This window comes from Pseudochaenichthys georgianus, chromosome 3 (assembly GCF_902827115.2).
Source record: "Pseudochaenichthys georgianus chromosome 3, fPseGeo1.2, whole genome shotgun sequence".
Taxonomy (NCBI): domain Eukaryota; kingdom Metazoa; phylum Chordata; class Actinopteri; order Perciformes; family Channichthyidae; genus Pseudochaenichthys; species Pseudochaenichthys georgianus.
In genome coordinates this window covers 36,353,357-36,375,973 of record NC_047505.1, presented here as the reverse complement: position 1 = coordinate 36,375,973, position 22,617 = coordinate 36,353,357, and the positions used below count along the sequence as shown (strand labels likewise).

Below are 22,617 nucleotides of genomic sequence, written 5' to 3'. Positions count from 1 at the left end.
CTGTCCCCTCTGCACAACCATTGATTGGCAGAAGTGTTTCATGTTTAAAGCCCCAACTGACTGGAATACTTTACCTGCTGCTATTAGATCTCTTGCATCATTGGGTATATTTAAACATGCATTGTTATCTCACTTTCAACTGGTCTGTACTTGTTATAACTGATATTGATGAAACTGATTTGCTTGACTGTCTCAAATTGTAATGATTGTGTGCATTGCTTGAATTTCACTTAACAGACATGTATGGTTTGTCTTGTGTGTCATGTTTTGCATTTTGTCTTTTTGTTTATGTCTGTAAGTTGTTGCTATTGTTGGGACCCCCTTGAAAACGAGATGGTGCATCTCAAGGGGTTTATCCCAATGAATAACATTTATATATATATATATATTATATATATATATATATATATATAAATAAACTGAGGCAGAAAAAGCTGCTGGACCCGGATTGGATGTCTGTCAAATATCCAAAACTTCACCGCGCTCAACAAGCCAAAGACAATCGCAACTCGTTTCTGAGACCTGGTCATGTGATCACAGCAGAGGCAGTCTCATGAGGGGCACAGCATAAACACACCGAAATCGTGCCTTAAGGCCTCTGAAGTACACAGACGCCTACATGGTGCTCTCTAAACCCCCAGCTCCATCAGAAACTTCTCATGCTTCTGGGATGCAGCGCGCATGCACGCACAGGAGATGAGTATGGACACAGCTGCGCTTTTCTCCAGACATGCGGATTTAAATCTATTTTAAGAACTACTTAATTCTCATTTCTGTTGATAAGAAATAGGGTTTAGCAGACATTCATGATGGAGCCGGAGGAGAGTAAGATATCAGTGTGGGTCTGCCGAGAGGAGAAGCTCGTCTTCGGCTTGTCAAAGCGCACAACCTGCGCGGATGTTGTCAAAGTGCTTTTGGAGGACCAGAACTCTCAACACGGCCTCTCCACAGCTGCATGCCCGCAGTCTTACTGCATCGTGGAGAAATGGAGAGGCTTCGAGAGGATTTTACCGAACAAAACCAAGATTTTCCGGCTTTGGTTCGCGTGGGGAGAGGAGCAGGGGAATGTGCAGTTCGTGCTGGTGAAGAGCGAGGCATCTTTGGCGAACCACGGAGCACGGAGCGCAGAGGCGCGCGTGGTGCTCAGCAAACAGAGCCCCTGTGGCACGAAGGGCACCTCGCGGTCTCCCATGGGTGGCATCCCGCCTGAGAAACAGCGTCGGGTCGTCAGGAAAGCGTTCAGAAAGTTAGAGAAGATCAACAACAAGAGGGCGCAGAGAGACGCGTCATCTGCGGAAAAGATGGAAACTTTGGTCCATGTTGTGATTTCTCAGGATCATACGATCCGCCAGCAGGTCCAGAGGATCACTGAGCTGGACTCAGACATCGACAGGTGCGAGGCAACGGTGCATTTTGACAGAATTAAGAGACATGGAGTTAACTATGTGCAGGACACGTATTTAGTGGATGGTGCTGGGACAAAGGGAGACAGAGTGTGTTCAGCTGAGACTCTGGTCAAGTTTGAAGAGTATGTCCTGAATTGTGAGGAGGTGGTGAGACTACAAGAGGAGCTGTGGGAGCAGGAAGCCCTGATAGACATCTACACTGTGCAGATGCAGGAGGAGCTGAACCACAGCTGGATGCACAGGAGGACAGTGGAGCTGCAGAGCAAAGACACACCGTCCCCCCCCAGCTCCGAGGCTCTCACAGCACCAGAGAACGAGCTGCTTTTGGAAGAGGACAGGATCAGAACACAGCTAGATGTGAGTTCATACATTGGTCTGCGCCTCAACACGGATTTAGAAGCTATTAGGAGCGATTTAGATTTGACCCAGGAGATTTGTGGGGCGAGGGAGAAGGAGATGAGGGATTTGCTGGAGAAAGTGAACACTTTGGGCATAGATGAAGGGACGGGCAGTGAGGACGGGTGCAGCAGCCTCGGGACAGATGATAAGATGGGGATGATGAGCAAAAATGAGTGGGCCAGGGGTCTGTCCAAATCTCACAGTGTGAACGACGACGACTCGGACACTGGCTTAAGTTCCCTGCACAGTCAGGACTCAGACAGCCACCCAGTGTGGGAGTCACTGGTTTAGGGTGTACCATGATGGACAGGCTGTTTTCAACTAGAATCAAAAGGACTTTCTAGAGTCTCAGGGATCCTATTGACTTTTGTAAACATGGATGACAACTGAGATTTTCATATGGTGTTTTTAAAAGAAACTGTTCATATGGCAACTCACATATCCCTATATTTTTTTAACATCTTGTTGTGAAGAACTACAACCGTCTTTGTTTTTTTAAGAAAGTTGTTTTCACATAAAAAATAAATGCTATTTTTTAAGCTTGAGTTCACTTGTTTCTCTTTGCAATGACCCAAATCAGATTTGTGAAAATGTTCCAGTCAAAAGGGCAATGTTAAGAGATGACATGAGATGAAAAGCATAAATGTGCCACAAATACTTTGAGGCAGATGATTTCCGCCTACACCATGTCAATACATATAATACACACTCAAAGCTTTTTATTTGCAGATTGTGAGCTGCACTGTGACCCAGACACTGTGAGAGAGTAAACCTCTTTGCTGTGAATCATGAAGTCATAATAAAGTCTGACGGCAAATCAGGCACAGACAACACAGACGGTCTGATAGAGAGACGCACCGCAGCTTCATCCCCCATGATGTGTCCTCCTAACTCAGAATGATTGCTTCTGAACTTTAAGAGAAAACATTTCACAGCCAAACCTCTTCAGTGGTTTTTAAGAGCCTTTCAGAGTTTTGGAACAGCAGCACAAAGTCACATTTAATCTGCCAGCTGTTAAACATATTTGCCCCCTATGTTTCATAAATGTCCTGCACAGTTTCCCTGCCTAATACACAGTCACTTTAAGTGTGTGGTCAAGAAAAAAAGTTCCTTCTCTTTTGTTTTTGATTGTCTTTCCTTCACTCCCCCTCACTCCTGACATTAGATATAATATGAGGTATATTTGGTAAGCAGTTCTTCTTCACTGTTCGTATTAATAAACACTGCCACGTGTATGAAAGTAGTGCTTATTGAGGAAGTAATTACAAAAATAAACGTTTTTATTAATTAGTTCCACTTTCAGTCACATTCATTCAGTCACAGCAGGCCTCCAATTACATGTCTACCTCAGCCTGCTTGGCTTCATGTTACTATACATAAGAGTTTCATAAAATAGAGTGAACTGTGGGAAAGAGCGAGCATTGCTATGGGATCAGTACAATGCAAGTGATAATAGTAAATGTTTGGTATCAAGTGAAAAAAGGTTTGATCAATATACATCCATATTAATGATTGAAAGTCCTTCATGGCATTTTATTGTGTTCCCAAAATAGGCGTGTACATTTTCAGAAGCTAGTTAGTGCTTAATAAATATAAACAAGGTAGTCAGAGACTGTACATATCGACAAACAAGTATAGTGTGACTATAGCTGTGTACCATGATGACACCATATGACAAAGTTCTGAGTTTGATACACCCTGAAACACTGTACAAGGCCTTTTTAAATAAACAAAGATGCTGTGTTTATTTCAACACAGTACAGGACGTAACATCCCTGCTGCAGCAACTAAAAAGCACTTTCCATTATAACACAGTGATACTACTGCTCCTTCCTGATTTCATTCCTTTCAGAAAAAGTTTCCACACTCAGCGGGAAAGAATAAAAAAGGTTTGATAGCATTAGAAAGAGTTTTGAGTTTCCACCCTCAATAAACCCTCTTCGAATACACAGTGATACACAAGACGAGACTAAAGTATACATTACTTCCTTCCTGTCTCCCAGGTGCCGTTTACCTACTTTAAAAAGCTGTATTGAGTTATTCAAAACCACACGAAGGAGAATAGATGTTAAATGCTTTCTCAGCATATACAGTGACTGTGCAGAGAAACTGCTACATAACGGTCATATGTGTGAATATCGGAGAACCACTTGGAGTAAAGTCTGGGTTCACATTGTACTCAGTGATGGGGGTTTGGTTTTGTTTAGTACTGCAATTATATTATTACTATGGTACTCCTCAGACACTTTCTGTTTATCATCAAATTATTAACAGAAAACGTCTTATGTTCATTATGATGAGCAGTCATCTAGACATAGGTTAATATGTAAATGATCTGCCAAACAAACATCAGGTGGCGTTAAACAAAGTTTAAAAGGTGACAAAGATGCAAAGCTGAGAAAATAAATGAAGCAAAAAAGAGTAAGAAGGAAAACTTTGTTGTGATTTGTCAGTAAAATTGTTATACTTTTTTTTTTTCCGGGTAATTGCTTCCAGACACTTTACATTTAAAGAGCCTGTGACACCATCCCAACAACTGTTGTGCAATGAAATATTGGGCTACTAGTAATCTCGAACCGTCAGTTTAAAAAAGAAAAAGCGATACCGTTTCGTTAAATATCAATAATTTCGAACATCGCGGGGAAATTCCTTCACTCATTTTGAAGTTTTGGGGGAAGCCGGAAGTGACGTCAATGCGGGAACGCTTCGAGAGCCAAACACGGACAAAGTGTGTTGTGTCATGCGTAGAAATGGTGAATTACTGAGTTTAGGCACGTTAAGAACGTTTTAATGAAGTTGACTACAGTATATTCATATTTGTCAGTGCTTTCATGTCAATTCGGCGACATAAACATAAATGATCGTGGTGAAGATGATGATTACATTAGGATTAAAAATCGGGAGTGAGAGCTGCTGAATTTCCTCCCGTCGGATGTGATATAAAAACAAATCGATTATTTTTGTGGTTATAAACTCAAGTGGATGAAACTACATTTATTAGTGCTTTCATGTCAATTCGGCGAACATATGATACATTAAATGATGAGTGAGGATGATTTGTTTGAGCCGGTCTGCATTTACTGATGAGAAAACAAACCGATGCTTTTTGTAGTTGTAGTACACCAACGTGGATTAAACGTGTGGTTTTTTACCACAATGTTGGGGAAATTAATGGATAAAATGCACGGATTATTATTATTATTCCCACTCCGATCGGGACACTAGGTCCACCGTTTCCCCGCAGCGAGGCTCCCCCCGTTGACAGTTTACGTGGGCTGGGTGCAGTGGCGGACTGGCCATCGGGACGAATCCCGATGGGCCGGTACCGAAGTGGGCCGGTCGGATAAGTCACTAGCACATCCCCCATAGGCGGCGCGTGAGGCTCAGGTTTGAGAAGGCTAAATAACTTATTTTACCTGACGCTGTCCGCCTCCGGCGTCTATAGAAAAGAGATCCACTCAGTGTGCGGAGTTTAAATCTCTCAAGTCATATTACAGGATAAAGGAAATACAGTTTAAACTGCCGTATGCAGAGAAGACGCCGACGTGTCGCACTTATCATTCATATTACATCATCAATGAGATCATCGATCATATAATATCATAATATATCATATATTTCCTTATCTGAGTCAGCTTCTCCAGCCTCATCTGGCCGTGCAACACTCACAGTGTCACAGACTGTATGCAGAAGTATTATTTAACACATTATGTTGACGAAACACTCGAGACAAATGTAATTAAAGTCAGATCCACTCGTGTCTTAGACGTGAACGCGCTCTCAGCTGGAGAGAGAAACCCTGGCTTGATTTACCGAGTTGATAACCAGCGTCGTAGGACCGCTTAGATCTCGTTTGTTAGTTTGTTGTTAGTTTGTTTGTTACTCAAACATATCCAGGGTCTGTTGAACTGGCTTCGTAGTACAGGGCACAGGTGGCGAGCAGCGCTAATGTCAAAGACACAGACATTATACATTATATTTGTATTTTACCAGGATGCAGTGACACAAATATTTACATATTTACATTTACTATCTAAAGCACCCGCCGCCCCTGACATCCCCCACTCCCCCCGTTGACAATTTACTAGCGGTACCGAAGTGGGCCGGTCGAGAGTCCCAGGATGATTTTTAGTCCCAGTCCACCACTGGCTACATGACCATATGATCGCCCATATTGACGCACCTCATTCCTAAACTTCTAACAGATACAACATAAACCATCCTTCAGCCTCATATGAGATCTCAGACACGTTCAACATTAACCTGTCATCGCTGTCTGAGCTTGCTGCTGTGTGCGCCGTCGTGCGTTTACATCTGACTGTATATATATATAAAGGTTTACATGCAGATGCTGGGATCCTGGACGGTGCAGCTGGAGCACTGTGCCCGCAATGACGTCACCCATCATTTGGCGGGACTTGAAGAATCCGCGAGAAGATCCAGAAAATTGTCAACATTGAAGGCAGATTAATGGTTATCAAAGTACAAATATCCAAAATCAGTTCAGTAACGGTTTTCAAGGGGACAATATGTACTCAAATTGATGGGTTTGGATGATGGGGGAAAACCGTGTCACAGGCTCTTTAATGTTCACAGTATAGACACTAAGCACACCAGCTAAAAAAAATATTTAAATGCAAAATAATATTCATGGTAAATGTGAATTGTGCCTTTTTTGAATTTGAAATTACGCAGCCGAAAAAAATCTGCCCCTTCATTGATGCGGCTTTCACACTAGCGCTTTTCAGTTTCTAGCTCCGAGCGGGAGCTTTTCTGATTCAGCTCCGGTTTCCCTTTTCAGCTCCCGCTCTGTGCACACCGCCCACTGGCGCCCCAGAGCTGCCCTTGCTGCGTCATGACGTCACCGTTTACATCGCTGATTTGCTCCCCAACGGAAGCTCACAACAACAACAACAACAGCGTCGGGTCGATGATCGTGTTGCTTTTAATCACACGAAGCCAGAATAAATTGAATAATGACTTCTCCAACCTTATGCTTTGCTCCAGAGTGCCGTGGTTCATTGTTTATTAATGTGTTTCTGCAGCATTTACCGACCGCTGCAGTGCTGCTCTTCCACAGGAGTTTATTCTCCCGTTAGCTCCCGGTTAGCTCACACGGCAGCGGCCGCTCTAAAGTATTCACTGTCCGACTCACACAAGCAGCTGATGCATATCCCCAGTTCCCTTAGCCTAAGTGAATGTGTGTCAGTCTGAATTGACACTGTTTGGTATCACAACGCTGTTATTAAAGTGTCTCTGGTATAAAACGGGTGATGTTAGCATAGCAACCGAAGATAAACTGACTACTTGCATCTGATAGCTGCAATAATACAAAACAACACGTCTGCCTCTCTCCACAATGATCGATAACAGTGAACGGATGGTCAAAGTAAGGCACAAATAAACAGAATCACATGAAGCCTGGTTAGTGTTGCCTGACTTTATAAAGTGTGTTTATAGGCACTACTGCTTGTAGGCAGGCATAACAGTCGACCCATGGGAGGTGGGTTTAGTTTCCTGCACGCCTCGACGTAAGAGAGACGTAAGCGACGTCACCTCTTAGCTCCAAAGCTCTTGCCTCTGGACCGACAATTTTTTGGAGCTGGAAATGAAGCGGATTCCGGAGCTAAGAGCAGCTCCGGTGTGAACTGGAAAACCCGGCGCTTTTCAGGCTCTAGCTCCGAGCCGGAGCTGAAAAGGCGCTGGTGTGAAAGGGGCATCAGACTTCCTTACAGAGCCCCTCCTCCAACCAGTCTATGGTTGCGTTCCAAGCAAGCGGCAAACTCTGGGGAAGAGCCGGGAAGCCAATACGGAAGTGCCACACACTGCAGTTCATATATTGGCCGATAGGCGATGGCTGCAGAAAGGAGCAATTTCCATAGACCCCCATGTTAAAATGCCCAACTTTACAGCAGAATTTTTTTTGCATTAATTAGGGCGTGGTCACATTGAGTGACGGCTCTGTCAAGTGCCTGCCGCTGTTAGCTTCTTGTCTCTCTGCTAGCTGCTCCGTGAAGCTACAGGGACTCTGCCTGCTCAGCTCATCCAGGAAACACAACTTGTAGCCGGCCGTGGTTGTTTGTTCTTCATGCTTATATATCGGAGTATTCTGACTCGCTCTGCGGTTAAAACAGACGATGCATGAATGCGGTAAGTACAATTCGAGTGCTTTATTTATGTGTTAATGATTTTAATCAGCTACGTAATGAATGGTAAGGCTTGGGTTAGCATGTCAGCTAGTGGTAGCTACATCGGTGCTAACGATGCTAATCGTAGCCTCCAAGTTAAAATCATAGACTGTATATATAAAGGTTAAAACGAAATAGACAAGTGTTAAGCGTTAAGTGGGATAATACTGTTGAACAAACGGCTTCTGTTTGAGGTTGATAAAATAAGGTTACATCCTTGTAACTTAGAGATATTTTATTATGTAGGTAGAACTGGATGCATCTAAGGTTAATTTAAATTGGCTATGCTCAAGTATGTAGACAAGCTAATGTCGAAGTAGTGTATGTGAAATCAACCTCACAATAAGATGTGTGTATATTACAATTATTAATGTCATATTTCAAGATGATTACTTAGATATTACAATATGGTTGATTGAGCTGGAGTTCATTATCGAGCTTACACGTTAACATCACAGTCATCTGAAGAACGAACCCAAACCTTGTTGTTTTTATTAATTGCATTACCAAATGGGTATCAAATAAACAGTAAGCATTGGTAACACAACTTCCAAAGTTACAGTAAAATAAAAAGGACCCTGACTCGGACAATACACAATCCAACATGTTCAACAGCAGAGAATCAGTTATATTGTTTGTACACATGGTACTTTACATATATATCTGTTTGTTTAAGCTGTCCAGGTGATGCAGACAGGCTGGACCAGAGAGTGAGAGACAGAACTGGACTCCTCACAGCAGTGAACTTCAGCACAGGTACAAAGACTCTTTTTTTCATACTGTACAAAGAATCAAGAAAGATATTGGTTTAAATAAATGAAGTATTGACTTGAATACACTGATATACATTCCAATAAACAATACTAAATACCAGATCACCTACACATCAGTTAAGTTGAGGGTTTATTCCATGCAAAAAGTTACATTTAGATATTTAGCAATATGACTTTGTCAGCTTTCTAATTTAATGTATTGAAGGCAAAGATATTTAACACATAGTGAGAACTGCTAATATTTATCTCTCAATATTGTCTGTAAAAACATGGTAAAAGTTATTCTTTCAGTGAGACAACAGAGCAAGCTTCTACAGTTGCACTACGTTTTGTAACAGTTAAATATTATTTTGATAATAACATATATTTCAATGTTGATGAACTTCATACTGTTCATTCATAATCTGATTGCTCACTGTTAAAATAAAAAAAAAACATTTCAATTACAAAATAATTATATCTACAGCCCCATAACACACAAACACACGCTTTCATAAATAACACACTTGTTCTGCGATAATGTTTTATGTTTCCTGTCATTTTTGTTAGGAAAGGACATGCCTGAAAGACATGACATTTTCTCCTTCTCTGAGGGTCAAGAAGAACATCCAAGAGGATCATTAAAAGCTAATATTATGATATTTTAAGACCAGTACATGACATTCACTAAGAAACTACTTTTATTGTAAAAACAGTCAGCTGATCGAATGCACCTATTTCCACATCTACACTCCATCAGCTGATTATTTCTATTTGTCTCACTTTATGAGCTTCACATCACTTGTGCCTTGTACCGCAGAGTTTGCAACGTCACAAATAAATGGGGCCAATCTTCAGTCAGATGTGAATGTGTAATCTAACATTTTCAGTAAGAATAATGGACAAAAGGATACAAATACAATTTATTGAAATGTGAACCAAAAGTTAATCAAATGTTTTAAATAAAAAGCACATATGGACAGAAGGTGTAAGCCTATTAAATGTATAAGTAAACACATTTAGTCAAATAACGTGACAGACTAGGCCTGTGCAGTTGGTATCAGCTATGCCCAGCATGGGCTCCTCCATCAGCCCTGGTCCTCCTCGCAGAGGAAAGACCCTCAGTCCTCTCCACACCAACAGACAGGACGTCCATCACACAGAGGTTTCTCCCTGAAGTCTCTGCAGCTCTCTGGACACCACGCTGTCTCAATCCGTCCACACTGAATATGAAATGAAAATAATAAATGCTTTAGACAATAAGAAACATAAAGTTGACTGTTGAGTTGCTCCGTTTTTTTAGATTGTCAATACTATTACTGTATAACTAATATCTCAGGTTAAGAGGCCCCTTCAAATAAAGATTGGTCTTTAAATACATTTTGTCTTTTGAATTGTTTGTCTAAAGTCAAGGATCTAGAACTGGTACTTAGTTTTAATGATACAGTCTGGTTATTATGCTGTTTGGAGGAGGCCTCACAGGTAAGAGCACTAACTAGCTACCATCACATGTACCTTAGCTTGACTTAAATGTATTAAACGTGTAATTAAGTGATATCAAAATATAAATAACTAATGTCATGCAAACATTAATATTTGCTTGATTCCAGTGTTGAATTTAGCACAATTGCATACAAACGTTAAGGGGTTTTAAGATTCTGAAGTATTATGCTAAAAACTCAATAACTTAGATTATCATTTATAGTTTTGCTGAATAGTTTCAAGGCCGTTTACCTTAGAAACGTAAAATGCGACGGCAGCGTGCAGATGGGGAGCATGTTAGCTTAGCTTGGTAGCTTCAGCTAGCTCTGGAACTTCCAGCTCGGTGGCAGCAGGTCCCGCCTCTTTGCCCTTATTTGGAGAAGGCGGGAGTTGAACTCTGACGTCACTGTTGAGCCGTTAGTGGCCGACTCCGCCTACTTAGGGCTTCACGGCAACTCTGCAGAATCCTATGGGTGACGTCACGGACCCTACGTCCATTTATATATACAGTCTATGGTTCCAAGGCTGAAGTTGAATAGTCCATTTAGCTTAGGAACCTTCCTAACCAAGTAAAATGACCCGGAAGTCCCTCAGCAGCCAAGCCCCCAGGAAGTGCGCCGGAGTCTGATGAGAATATTCGTGCTGGCCAAACGGCGGTACTACACTTCCGTTTGGTTGCTGGGCCCAGAAACACTTTTTCCCATTGACTTACATTGGGAAAGAGTGGTCTGTAACTCGTTGGATAATTTTTTTTAAACTAAATAAACAACCCAGTATGAACACTTGTATAGCCCTTATTAAAAACATTCGTTCCTCAAGTTGTACAAATGTGCTAATAACGTTATTCTGAGAGTTATTTCCCTCGGCATTATGAACGCGCATCTAACCCACGGGACCGCGCCGCCCGGCACGTTCATGTTACGTGTTCAGCACTACATGAGTTTCTCTTTACCCATGGATGCACAATAACAACGGACTCATATCGCCTTACAACCCTGTCTCCTAAAAATTACGTTCCCACAGAACTAAACTGCATTCTCAATTACATTTAGCTAGAAACGTATTTTCTCCCACGTTACGTTTGTTATGAACGTATCTCAAATACGTTTATTTTCTACATATCTTCTAGAAACATATTTTCTTCCACGTTACGTTTGTTATGAACGTATCTCAAATACGTTTATTTTCTACATATCTTCTAGAAACGTATTTTCTCCCACGTTACGTTTGTTATGAATGTATCTTAAATACGTTTATTTTCTACATATCTTTGCCATTTATTGTCTTGCTTATAATAATGATAATAGTCATTTATAAATATCATTTTAGAGCACACATTTGAAATCGAGAATCGGGCTCGATATATGGTTAAATTAAAATCAGTAGGCAAGGCTGTAATTTTGCCAGCTTTTACTCTCATGAGCGAGGCAGAACATAATAGTTTTAACATGACAAAAAGATGCTGTGTCGTTTATTGCACCTCAAACATTAAAACAAATCCAGAGTTACGTGTTTCTGTACTTCCTCTAAGAAGAAAGGACAGTAACAGAAGATCTCTGTGGCTTCAGGCTTGATCGCCGTTCAAATGACAGCGTTGGTTTCCCCAAAAGTGGGCGGGGCTGTAAAGTGAAGTAGATTTACTCTCATCTATTATTCAAAACCATTCTATTTATTCTAACGTAAATTACATGCCAGTGTTTTATCTTTTTATTTATTTGTTTTTATTTAAAATCGTATAATGTCGGACTTTTTTTCCGTCTGTGAGGAAAAGAAATGGCTCAGAGCCTCAGAATACTGAAATCTGTATTTTTTTAAATCTTTTCCTTCTAATTTATTATTCTTTTCTAAATAACACACTGTTATTTACTCAACAATAACACACAATTATCCTTGTTTTTATTTATTCATTTAATTCTATAATCTTGGGAATTTTAGCCGTAAAACTGATTACCCAAGATCCTCAGCTTGAAGCTTGTTGATTGGATGTTTTAGCCGCAATGCACGCTGGGATATGGTGTTAATAAGATATGATATCCGACAACGAAAAATAAAATAATACCTAATTCAGAGTGTGCTTGCTTTTCTCTTTGGAAGTCATCACATAACGGCATTGTAATACACGGTTCGGCTGCATTAAATATTACACATCTACTGTAGTTCTTTATTTATAGAGCCCTGATGAGAAGACTTCTGGACAAACAGGAGAACTGCTGCCAAAACTGAATACTTGACGTGGATCATAAATTAAACAACATCTTCAATTTATTTTCACAAAACACGTCTCCTTGCAGTATCAATAGTAATTCGGCTGACTTTTATATTTGATCCAATTGGTATATAGGTTATATTTACACCATAACGGTGCACAGCTGATAGAAAATGACTTGTAGTTTTTAAAGATATTACTGATTTTCTTTGAATATCAGAATGTAAATACTGAGTTGAGAGAATAGTCAGGGGATTTGGGTGATGGGAGACACATCTATGGAATCACAATTTCAATAGCTTACCATTAAATGACGGATATGCCTTTCTGTCTGTGATGTTTTACAAATCAGATATTAATGTGTAGAAGTAAAACATGAGAAATAGTATAGCAATATCCTGTAAAAGTATGTAAAAACATGAGTAAAACTACACATCTTCAGATGTTAATCATACATAAGTGTCTACACTAATAATACAAAGTTATTATTAGTATGCTGTGTGTACCTTGTGTGCACCGCCTAGTGGTTAAAACATGTTATTGAATTATTTTTGTTGAATAATGTTATTTGATTAAAACAATATTAAGAGTACATACTTGCATAGGGGGAAAGTAGAAGGTCAATGATAGAAATATAGAATATAAAAAGTCAAGAAGATACTAAGTGATCTCGACAATAAAACTGTTTAGTGCCGGATGTACACAGATATTAATATGAGGATGTGCAAAACAGAAAAACGAATTCACCTTTATTAACACATTAAAGAATACTTTAGGTTAAGGTCTTCTTTTAAACAAGAAAAAAGCTTTGGGGGTATCTATCTACAGATGAATATTAAGCCTGACAAAGTACTTAACGTGTAAAATATTGCTTTCCTGCAATGTTAACTATGTTGAAGCACTTATTTTAACTGATATTATACACATTAATTATACCCTTATGTATGTAGTAGATAGTATAAGAAATGTGCAGAATATGACAGTTTAATGGTGGAGGTATACAGTACACACATATTGATAGATGTCTTGTAATGCGCTGTTGAGGAACCTGCGACCCAAGTTATGTATAAGATCAATACACCTTAGAAAATCTTGAAATCTTGAAAGGGATGTGCAAAATAGCCATTATACAGTTTTTAATTAAATATTAGTAGAGAATAACGAGTAATGAATATACTTTATAAAGATCTGCAGATAAATGTTTAGTCTTCTCAAGCACCAACTATCATATATCTCTCCTGATTGTTGGCACTTGACAATCACCTTCCCTGAATTTTACTCAGGTGTAACTAAAGTCTGCTTTAAGGGTTGTTTATATTCCACATCATTATTCAGAATCTGCAAAGTAACTAAACTAAATGTAGTGAAGTAAAAATACCAGGTTAACCTCTGAATTGTAGTGGAGTAGAATTACAAAGTAACAATGAGCTGTCGTGTGGGTATATATTAATGCATGCCCATTATGGATACAAGCGATTTTCACCCATGTAGTAATTACATGTTTTAAATGTGTACACACCAATGTGTTTCCTATCGCCTAAACCTCCAGGGCTGTACACAGTTTAATACTGTCAACTTCAAAATTTGGGAAAAACGTCTTTTAAAACTACAATTCCCAGTAGACTCGTGCCATAGAGAACATGTTGCGAAACACAATAGCCAGCATGTGTAGTTCTGGTGGGGCGTTCGAGTCCAGTTTTGAATAGTCTGCCGTGGTTTCGTTCCATTTCAAAGAGCTTGACGCTCGGCGTAACCTTGGCACAACATCACAGGGTTTGTCAACGGGACTGTAGTCCCAAACGCTAGCTGGGGATTATGGGTAGTGTAGTGTCTTCGGCCATCCTAAATCTCGAAATGTCCCGTCTGTTTCTGGTGACTTTATTTACGGCTAAAAAGCCCAAGATTATAGAATTAAACGAATAAATAAAAACAAGGATAATTGTGTGTTATTGTTGAGTAAATAACAGTGTGTTATTTAGAAAAGAATAACAAATTAGAAGGAAGAGATTTTAAAAAATACAGATTTCAGTATTCTGAGGCTCTAAACCCCATTTCTTTTCCTCAAAGACGACAAAAAAAGTCCGACATTATACGATTTAAAATAAAAACAAATAAATAAAAAGATAAAACACTGGCATGTAATTTACGTTAGAATAAATAGAATGGTTTTGAATAATAGATGAGAGTAAAATCTACTTCACTTTACAGCCCCGCCCACTTTTGGGGAAACCAACGCTGTCATTTGAACAGCAATCAAGCCTGAAGCCACAGACCTCTTCTGTTATTGTCCTTTCTTCTTAGAGGAAGTACAGAAACACGTAACTCTGGATTTGTTTTAATGTTTGAGGTGCAATAAACGACACAGCAGCTTTTTGTCATGTTAAAACTATTATGTTCTGCCTCGCTCATGAGAGTAACAGCTGGCGAAATTACAGCCTCGCCTACTGATTTTAATTTAACCATATATCGAGCCCGATTGTCGATTTCAAAGGTGTGCTCTAAAATGATATTTATAAATGACTATTATCATTATTATAAGCAAGACAATAAATGGCAAAGATATGTAGACAATAAACGTAGTTAAGATACGTTCATAACGAACGTAACGTGGGAGTAAATACGTTTCTAGCTAAACGTAATTCAGAATGCAGATTAGTTCTGTGGGAACGTAATTTTTAGGAGACAGGGTTGCGCCTTACTGCCAGCCCACGGAGCTGTAATAATGGATATATTGCACATGTTTGCTGTAATTCATCATTTGTAAAATATTATACTACATGGGCTGTATGATGTAAATCTTGTACCGTAAATGTTGTATTAAATAAAGTTAATATTACCGACGTAGATTAACGTTCCTGTAGCTTCTTATTGCACTAACAAGCTTATTGCACTGTGTATATATATATATATATATATATATATATATACAGTGCAATAATTCTTTCATGCTAAATGAAGCTCTGTTGGATATCACTAGATCCTGTTACAGCATAATAGAAGTACATAACGATTGATGTGTGCATTAGCCAACCCAGTCTCACGGCATTTCGTGTTCACCAACACGATTTTTAATCTATTGATTCGTGTTCACCATCACGATTTGCCCCTTTTTTTCGTGTTGCACAGCACGATTTTAAAAGCAATGTATTTCTACTGGTAACGTGTTCGTGCCTGCAGGCTGCACCAGGTCTTTTTCTCCGGTCGGGTCGTGGAAGACCGGAAGCTGTGTGGTTCATAAAAACATGTTCTTACTCAATATCAAGCCACAATTATTGCTTTTATTTTAAATCGTATAATTTCGGACTTTTGTTGCCATCTGTGAGGAAAATAAATGGGGCTCAGAGCCTCAGGATACTGAAATCTGTATTTTTAAATATTTGTTTCCTTCTAATTTGTTATTCTTTTCAAAATAACACACTGTTATTTACTCACCAATAACACACAATTATCCTTGCTTTTATTTATTGGTTTAATTCCATAATCTCGGGCTTTTTTGGTGTCCGTCAGGAACTGAATTTCAAAATAAAAATAACCGGAAACAGACGTAGGCCTATAAGGGACATTTCGAGCATCATTGCGATTGTCAACATTTCTGAGTTTAGGATGGCCGAATACACTACACTACCCATAATCCCCAGCTATCGTTTAGGACTACAGTTCCCGTAAGGTTACCAGAGCGTCAAACAGCTGTGTGAAATGGAACGAAACCACGCCAGACTATCCAAAACTGGAATCGAACACCCCTCCAGAACTACACATGCTGGCTATTGTGTTTCGCAAAATGTTCTATGGGACGTCTCTACTGAACGTTTTCGTTTTTCCCACAATTAGAAGTTGCCATTATTAAACACATTGGTGTTATCAAATGTAAAACATATAATTAATAAATGGGTGAAAATCACTTGTGTCCATAATGCGCAGCATTATATTAATGCCGTATACCCACATGACAGCTCATTGCTACTTTGTAATTCTACTCCACTACAATTCAGAGGTTAACCTGGTATTTTTACTCCACTGCATTTATTTGAGTTACTTTGCAGATTCTGATTAATTATGTGAAATATAAACAACCCTTAAATTAGACTTTAGTTACACCTGAGTACAATTCAGGTAAGGTGATTGTCAAGTGCCAACAATCAGGAGAGATATTTGATAGTTGGTGCTTGAGAAGACTACATATTTATCTGCAATTGACATGAATGGAAACAAGTAATACAGTATATTCATTACTCATTATTCTCTACTAATAGTTAATTAAAGACTGTATATTATGGCTATTTTGCACATCCCTTTCAAGATTTTCAAAGGTTTATTGACATATCATACACAACTACGGTGTAGTTATGCAATGAATGAAAAACTTGGGTCACAGGTTCCTCAACAGTGCATTACAAGACATCTATCAATATGTGTGTACCTCCACCATTAAACTGTCATATTCTGCACATTTCTTATTCTATCTACATACATAAGAGTATAATTAATGTGTATAATATCAGTTAAAATAAGTGCTTCAACATAGTTAACATTGCAGGAAAGCAATATATTAGACGTTAATTACTTTGTCAGGCTTAATATTTAATATTTAATGTTTAAATAAAGGTTAATCCGTTTTTCTGTTTTTCACCTCCTCCTATTAATATCTGTGTACATCCTGCACTAAACTGTTTTATTGTAGAGATCACTTATAGTATCTTCTTGATTTTTTATATTCTATATTTCTATATTTCTACTTTCCCCCTATGAAAGTATGTACTCTTAATATTTTTTTAATCAAATATAATTATAAATAATTCAATAACGTGCTTTAACCACTAGGAGGTGCACACAAGGTGCACTAATAATAACTTTGTATTATTAGTGTGTATGTACAACATCTGAAGATGTATAGTTTTATGCATGCTTTCACATCATTTTACAGCATATTGCTATACTATTTCAGACTCAGTATTTACATTCTTACATTGAAAGAAAATCAGTAATATCTTTGAAAACTACAGTCCTTTTCTATCAGCTGTGCACCGTTATGGTGTAAATATAACCTATCTATGAATTAGATCAAATGTAAAAGTCAGCCGAATTAGTGTTGATACTGCAAGGAGACGTATTGTGTGAAGAGAAATTGAAGATGTTGTTTAATTGTTGATATATTTATGATCCACGTCAAATATTCAGTTTCGGCGCCATTTCTTCCAGTTTTTCCAAAGGTCTTCTCATCAGGGCTCTCTAAATAAAGAACTACGGCAGATCTGTAATATGTAATGCAGCCGAACCGTGTATTACAATGCCGTTATGTGATGACTTTCAAAGAGAAAAGCAAGAACACTCGGAATTAAGTATTATTTTATACTTTTAAAATGTTTTCCGGATTTCATATAATATAAACACCAAATCCCAGCATGCATTGCGGCTAACACATCCAATCAGCGAGCTTAAAACCATAGCTGAGGATCTTGGGTAATCGCTCGAATTGCCTACGTCTGTTTCCGGTTATATTTATTTTGAAATTCAGTTCCTGACGGACGCCAAAAAAGCCCGAGATTATGGAATTAAACCAATAAATAAAAGCAAGGATAATTGTGTGTTATTGGTGAGTAAATAACAGTGTGTTATTTTGAAAAGAATAACAAATTAGAAGGAAAAAAAGATTTAAAAAATACAGATTTCAGTATCCTGAGGCTCTGAGCCCCATTTATTTTCCTCACAGACGACAACAAAAGTCCGAAATTATACGATTTAAAATAAAAGCAATAACTGTGGCTTGATATTGAGTAAGAACATGTTTTTATGAACCACACAGCTTCCAGTCTTCCACGACCCGACCGGAGAAAAAGACGTGCTGCAGCCTGCAGGCACGAAACACGTTACCAGTAGAAATACATTGCTTTTAAAATCGTGCTGTGCAACACGAAAAAAAGGGGCAAATCGTGATGGTGAACACGAATCAATAGATTAAAAATCGTGTTGGTGAACACGAAATGCCGTGAGACTGGGTTGGCATTAGCATAATTACTAGCTAGCCGCTAGCTGCTAACTGCATAATAACAAGCCATTACCATGCTGTCATGAACGCACGGTGCTGTTACGTGTACGCAAATTGACGTGCTTGATGTGAACGAGCATTTTGGTTAAAGTTGCGCATGCGCTATGAGCGCACATACGGGTACTTCTCAGGCATGCCGGGTAATCTGTGACGTTTCACTCTCTCAAAAGTTGGGCCATTTTATCATCATGCGCTAATGAGCAACTCTCATAGGAATGAATGAGGCCCCGCCTCCCACGCTGTATCCAGGGCTGAAGTCGAATAGTCCATTTAGCTTAGGAACCTTCCTAAAGGAGTGAAATGACCCGGAAGTCCCTCAGTGGCAGCCATGATAAGTGCCATTCGAATTCTCTAGAATGATGAGAATGATAGGAAAGGAGATTTCAAACTTCCTTTATAACCCCCTTTAGCTTAGGAATCACTGGACCTCCCTTACCGAAAGGAGAGGAGAAAATGCTGCCCCACAATGCATTGCAGCCGCAGCATTTGCCGTCACTCAACAGTCGGCCGTTCACGGAAACAACCGATTATGACGGAGAAATGATATCATGAAAGTTACGGTGCTTATTAAGCTTTTTAAAACGTATGTGGTAAGTTGCCAAAGTGCTTTTTTCTGAACGTTCATCAGTATTATAATCAAAATGAGAAATATGAACGTTAGTTTTTACTGAAATTATCAAATAAAGTCAACATCTCTCAGTCTTTACTGAGCTGTGTGGGGTTTGTTCAACTTTTAAAAGATGTTTGAATGGTGATATACACAGTGATAGATGGTAAGGACTAACGTTTATAATAAATACATTTGTATTGATTTTAAGATATTTTCATAGCAGGGGCGGTTCTAGGGGGGGTCAGGTTTCAGTTTTTTTAGTTTTTTTTTTAAATGTATATTTTCTGGTACTCGGTTTGCCAAAAACCGCAGGATTTTGTTGCTGTAATGTGAGATTGTGCAGACACCCTTATGTAAAGTAGAGATGTAACTGTTCATTGCCTTTATTTTTATATAAATATGGTGTGAGTGCAAACATTGCACTATAACTTAAGCTCAAGCTAACAGTATTAACTATAAGATCTATCTGAAATAAATAAGTGTACTGAAACAAATACCAATAACTGTATTGCATTGTTTTCTTATGCGCAATTACTTCATACTGTCTAGTTCTCTTTTTCGTCCTGCATTTATTGTGCCCCCCTCAGAAAATAACTGGCCCCCCAGTGGCCCCCCCAGTGAAATTCGTCTAGAACCGCCACTGTTTCATAGTTCATACAATCATACGTATTGGGATCATTTGAATTAAAGTGGACCGGAGGGAGAGGGTGACGAGCATAAGTTTCACTTTCCTTTTTTATTTCAATTCCAACTTTGGTCATGAAGAATATGTTTCTCTGTTGTCCACGTTCATAAAGCATAAAACAACAGCATCAGAGCACGGTGCAGAGTCTCTAGATGAGTTTACAGTAGTCCGTGGTTCTTATTAAACATCAATATTGTAGTCCGCTATAGAAAACTGTAGTTTCCATAGTTTCCCCACAGCAGCAGACGCACATTCATGACATCCGCTGGCGCATCATAAACACGTCGGATAGTGAAAGCGCAGTCGGATTCTCTAAAGTACCGCAGTCTCTTCTCCTAAGTCCTTTTGAATTCTCCTATCCACTATCCCTTAACCCCGTGACGTTTCACTCAGAGGTCAAGGAATAGGAGATAGGGTTAGAATTTAGGAGCTGATTTTTGGATTATCGGAACGCAACCTATGCCTCCATCACACACGAACGCGCACATGACTAATGAGGGCACGAGAAAAGTTTGTGCACAGATGGAAGGCTGACAGGCAGGTAGGCCATCCAGTTATTTTAGCAGGGCCGGCTAAAATAACTGGTCGTGCTTTTTACAGCGCCACGGCTTCCACAGATGACATTTTTTTATGTATTTATTCTCAAAGCATTTCATGTATTCATTGCTATCGGGATGTTAAGAGCATTCCATGGAATATAACAAAAAGTGTTTCCGAAGTGAATTACCTACCCCACCTTTAATATTATCAAATGAAGGTGTGTATTACGAGTTACTGATGCCAAATATGTGTGTTTCTCAAGGTAATATATATTTAAAATGCGTCCAGACGGATAAACATTGGCGAAATCGGAGCCCTGTTGTTTTGTGATTAAGGTAAATTGAAACAACTATTTGAGCGCTCATTTCAGAATAGCTGCCACTAGAAGCATCTTACTACAGACTGAGTCTAGCTCAGCCACTAAAAATGTAACAGCTCCAGTGTGCACTGAAGCAGAACTGCTTTTGGAGAGGGCTGCAGGCGGCTCATGTTAACTAATGGGTCCACAGCTGCTCATTTTCAGAGCTCTGATGTTTCTGTATGCAGTGACTCGTTTCTGTCTTGCTTTGCAGATGAGGTCGCACAGAAAGCTTTCTTCAAAAGGACACAAAAGGAAAATGATGAGTATGGACCTTGTGTTTTCCAGGGTAGAGATTGAGGGCGAGTTCTTGGACACATACAGTACTACACATTCCTCTGTCATGATATCAGGCTGCATCACACGCATGTTTTTATTATGGACTTATATTTACAAAATGTCAAAATTGTAAATAAAAAAAGATGATGCCTTAAAACTGCATCCAACCTGAAACCCAGAGATGATGAGTTCACAATCATTCAAAAATGCCATTGATCTATCAAAGAAGATGCTGATCAATCTGCTGTCATTCAACTTTTGGATTAATGGAAGTTTTTTCTGGGGGCCATTATTTAAGTTTCAGTTATAGTCATTAAGATTGAGAAAAATCTGAGAATGATAATGAAAGAAAGTATTGATGCACTCTCAGTTTCCTTAGATCTGCCATAACATGTCTTGGACTATCTACTCTGCTTTGCAGCAACCTTGGTCTTGTGTTTTTAAGAATGGACTCAGATACTGTCCATGTCTCATAAACCAATCCACCTGCTGTGTTAATCCACTGCCAGAGCAGCAGGTGTAACACAGTTCCTCACAGCAGGAATAACATTACCTCCAGGAGTGGCAGAAGTCCATCCCTCCATCCTGTCAGCAGCCTGGAACCACCTACTGTCAACATGAAGTTCTTTAGCTTAGACAGATTCTAACAAGGCAAGGCAAGTTTATTTATATAGCACCTTTCAACACAAAGCAATTCAAAGTGCTTTACAAAAAACAAAAGACATTAAGAAAATGGCATTTAAAATCAGTCATTCAAAAGAAAAGATAATAAAATAAACATTAAAAGAAAAAATACATGGATAAAAGTTACAGTGCAGTTTAAGATGTGAATAGTTCAATTAAAAGCAGCGGCAACAAGAAAAGTCTTTAGTCTGGATTTAAAAGTAGTCAGAGTTGCAGCGGACCTGCAGTTTTCTGGGAGTTTGTTCCAGATGTTTGGAGCATAATAACTAAACGCTGCTTTTCCATGTTTAGTTCTGACTCTGGGGACAGAAAGCTGACCAGTCCCTGAAGACCTGAGAGATCTGGATGGTTCATGGTTGTCTATATACGCTAGGATCCGGAGTCATGGATGATCCTGCGGTCCTGTGTCCTGCATCGCGAGCCCTGGATTTTGAGTCGTGGTTGTTGTCCGGGATCATAGGTCCTGGATGGATATCCTCGTGGATTCATCTTCCTATTATACACACATGCATTTCCAAACATTTGGACTACCTATGTTGCAAATGTATTATCTTTTCAATTTACACACGGCATCTATTGCACATCTGTCCGTCCTGGGAGAGGGATCCCTCCTCTGTTGCTCTCCCTGAGGTTTCTCCCATTTTTCCCTTTAAAACTGTGTGTTTTCTCCAGAAGTTTTTCCTTGTACGATGTGAGGGTCTAAAGACAGAGGGTGTCGTATTGTCATACTGATATTTTGTACAAACTGTGAAGTCCACTGAGACAAATGTAACATTTGTGATATTGGGCTATATAAATAAACATTGATTGATTGATTGATTGATTGATTGATTGATTGATTGATTGATTGATTGATTCATAATGTAGCAGTAGGTCAGAAATGTATTTTGGGCCTAAACCATTCAAAGCTTTATAAACCAGCAGCAGTATTTTGAAATCTATTCGTTGACACACAGGAAGCCAGTGTAAAGACTTCAGAACA

The 22,617-nt window shown here is 39.1% G+C and overlaps 1 protein-coding gene across 2 annotated transcripts; it reads left to right on the top strand.

The window, feature by feature from the left end:
• The first annotated feature begins 614 nt into the window (after window positions 1-614).
• On the top strand, window positions 615-22,379 carry rassf10b (Ras association domain family member 10b). 2 transcript variants are annotated; one of them, XM_071206882.1, is made up of 3 exons: window positions 615-1,763; window positions 20,887-20,938; window positions 21,927-22,379. In XM_071206882.1, exons 1-3 carry the CDS (start codon window positions 807-809, stop codon window positions 21,950-21,952), a joined length of 1,035 nt encoding a protein of 344 aa, XP_071062983.1. In that variant the 5' UTR covers window positions 615-806; the 3' UTR covers window positions 21,953-22,379. The 2 variants fall into 2 exon arrangements, with proteins under 2 accessions (XP_071062983.1, XP_033931978.1); XM_034076087.1 differs by lacking the exons at window positions 20,887-20,938; window positions 21,927-22,379 and having other exon boundaries at window positions 615-2,280.
• Window positions 22,380-22,617: the final 238 nt, after the last annotated feature.

What these genes read in the sequence shown, in the direction of transcription:
- rassf10b (XM_034076087.1), top strand. Translation starts at nt 807, where the DNA reads ATGATGGAGCCGGAGGAGAGTAAGATATCAGTGTGGGTCTGCCGAGAG.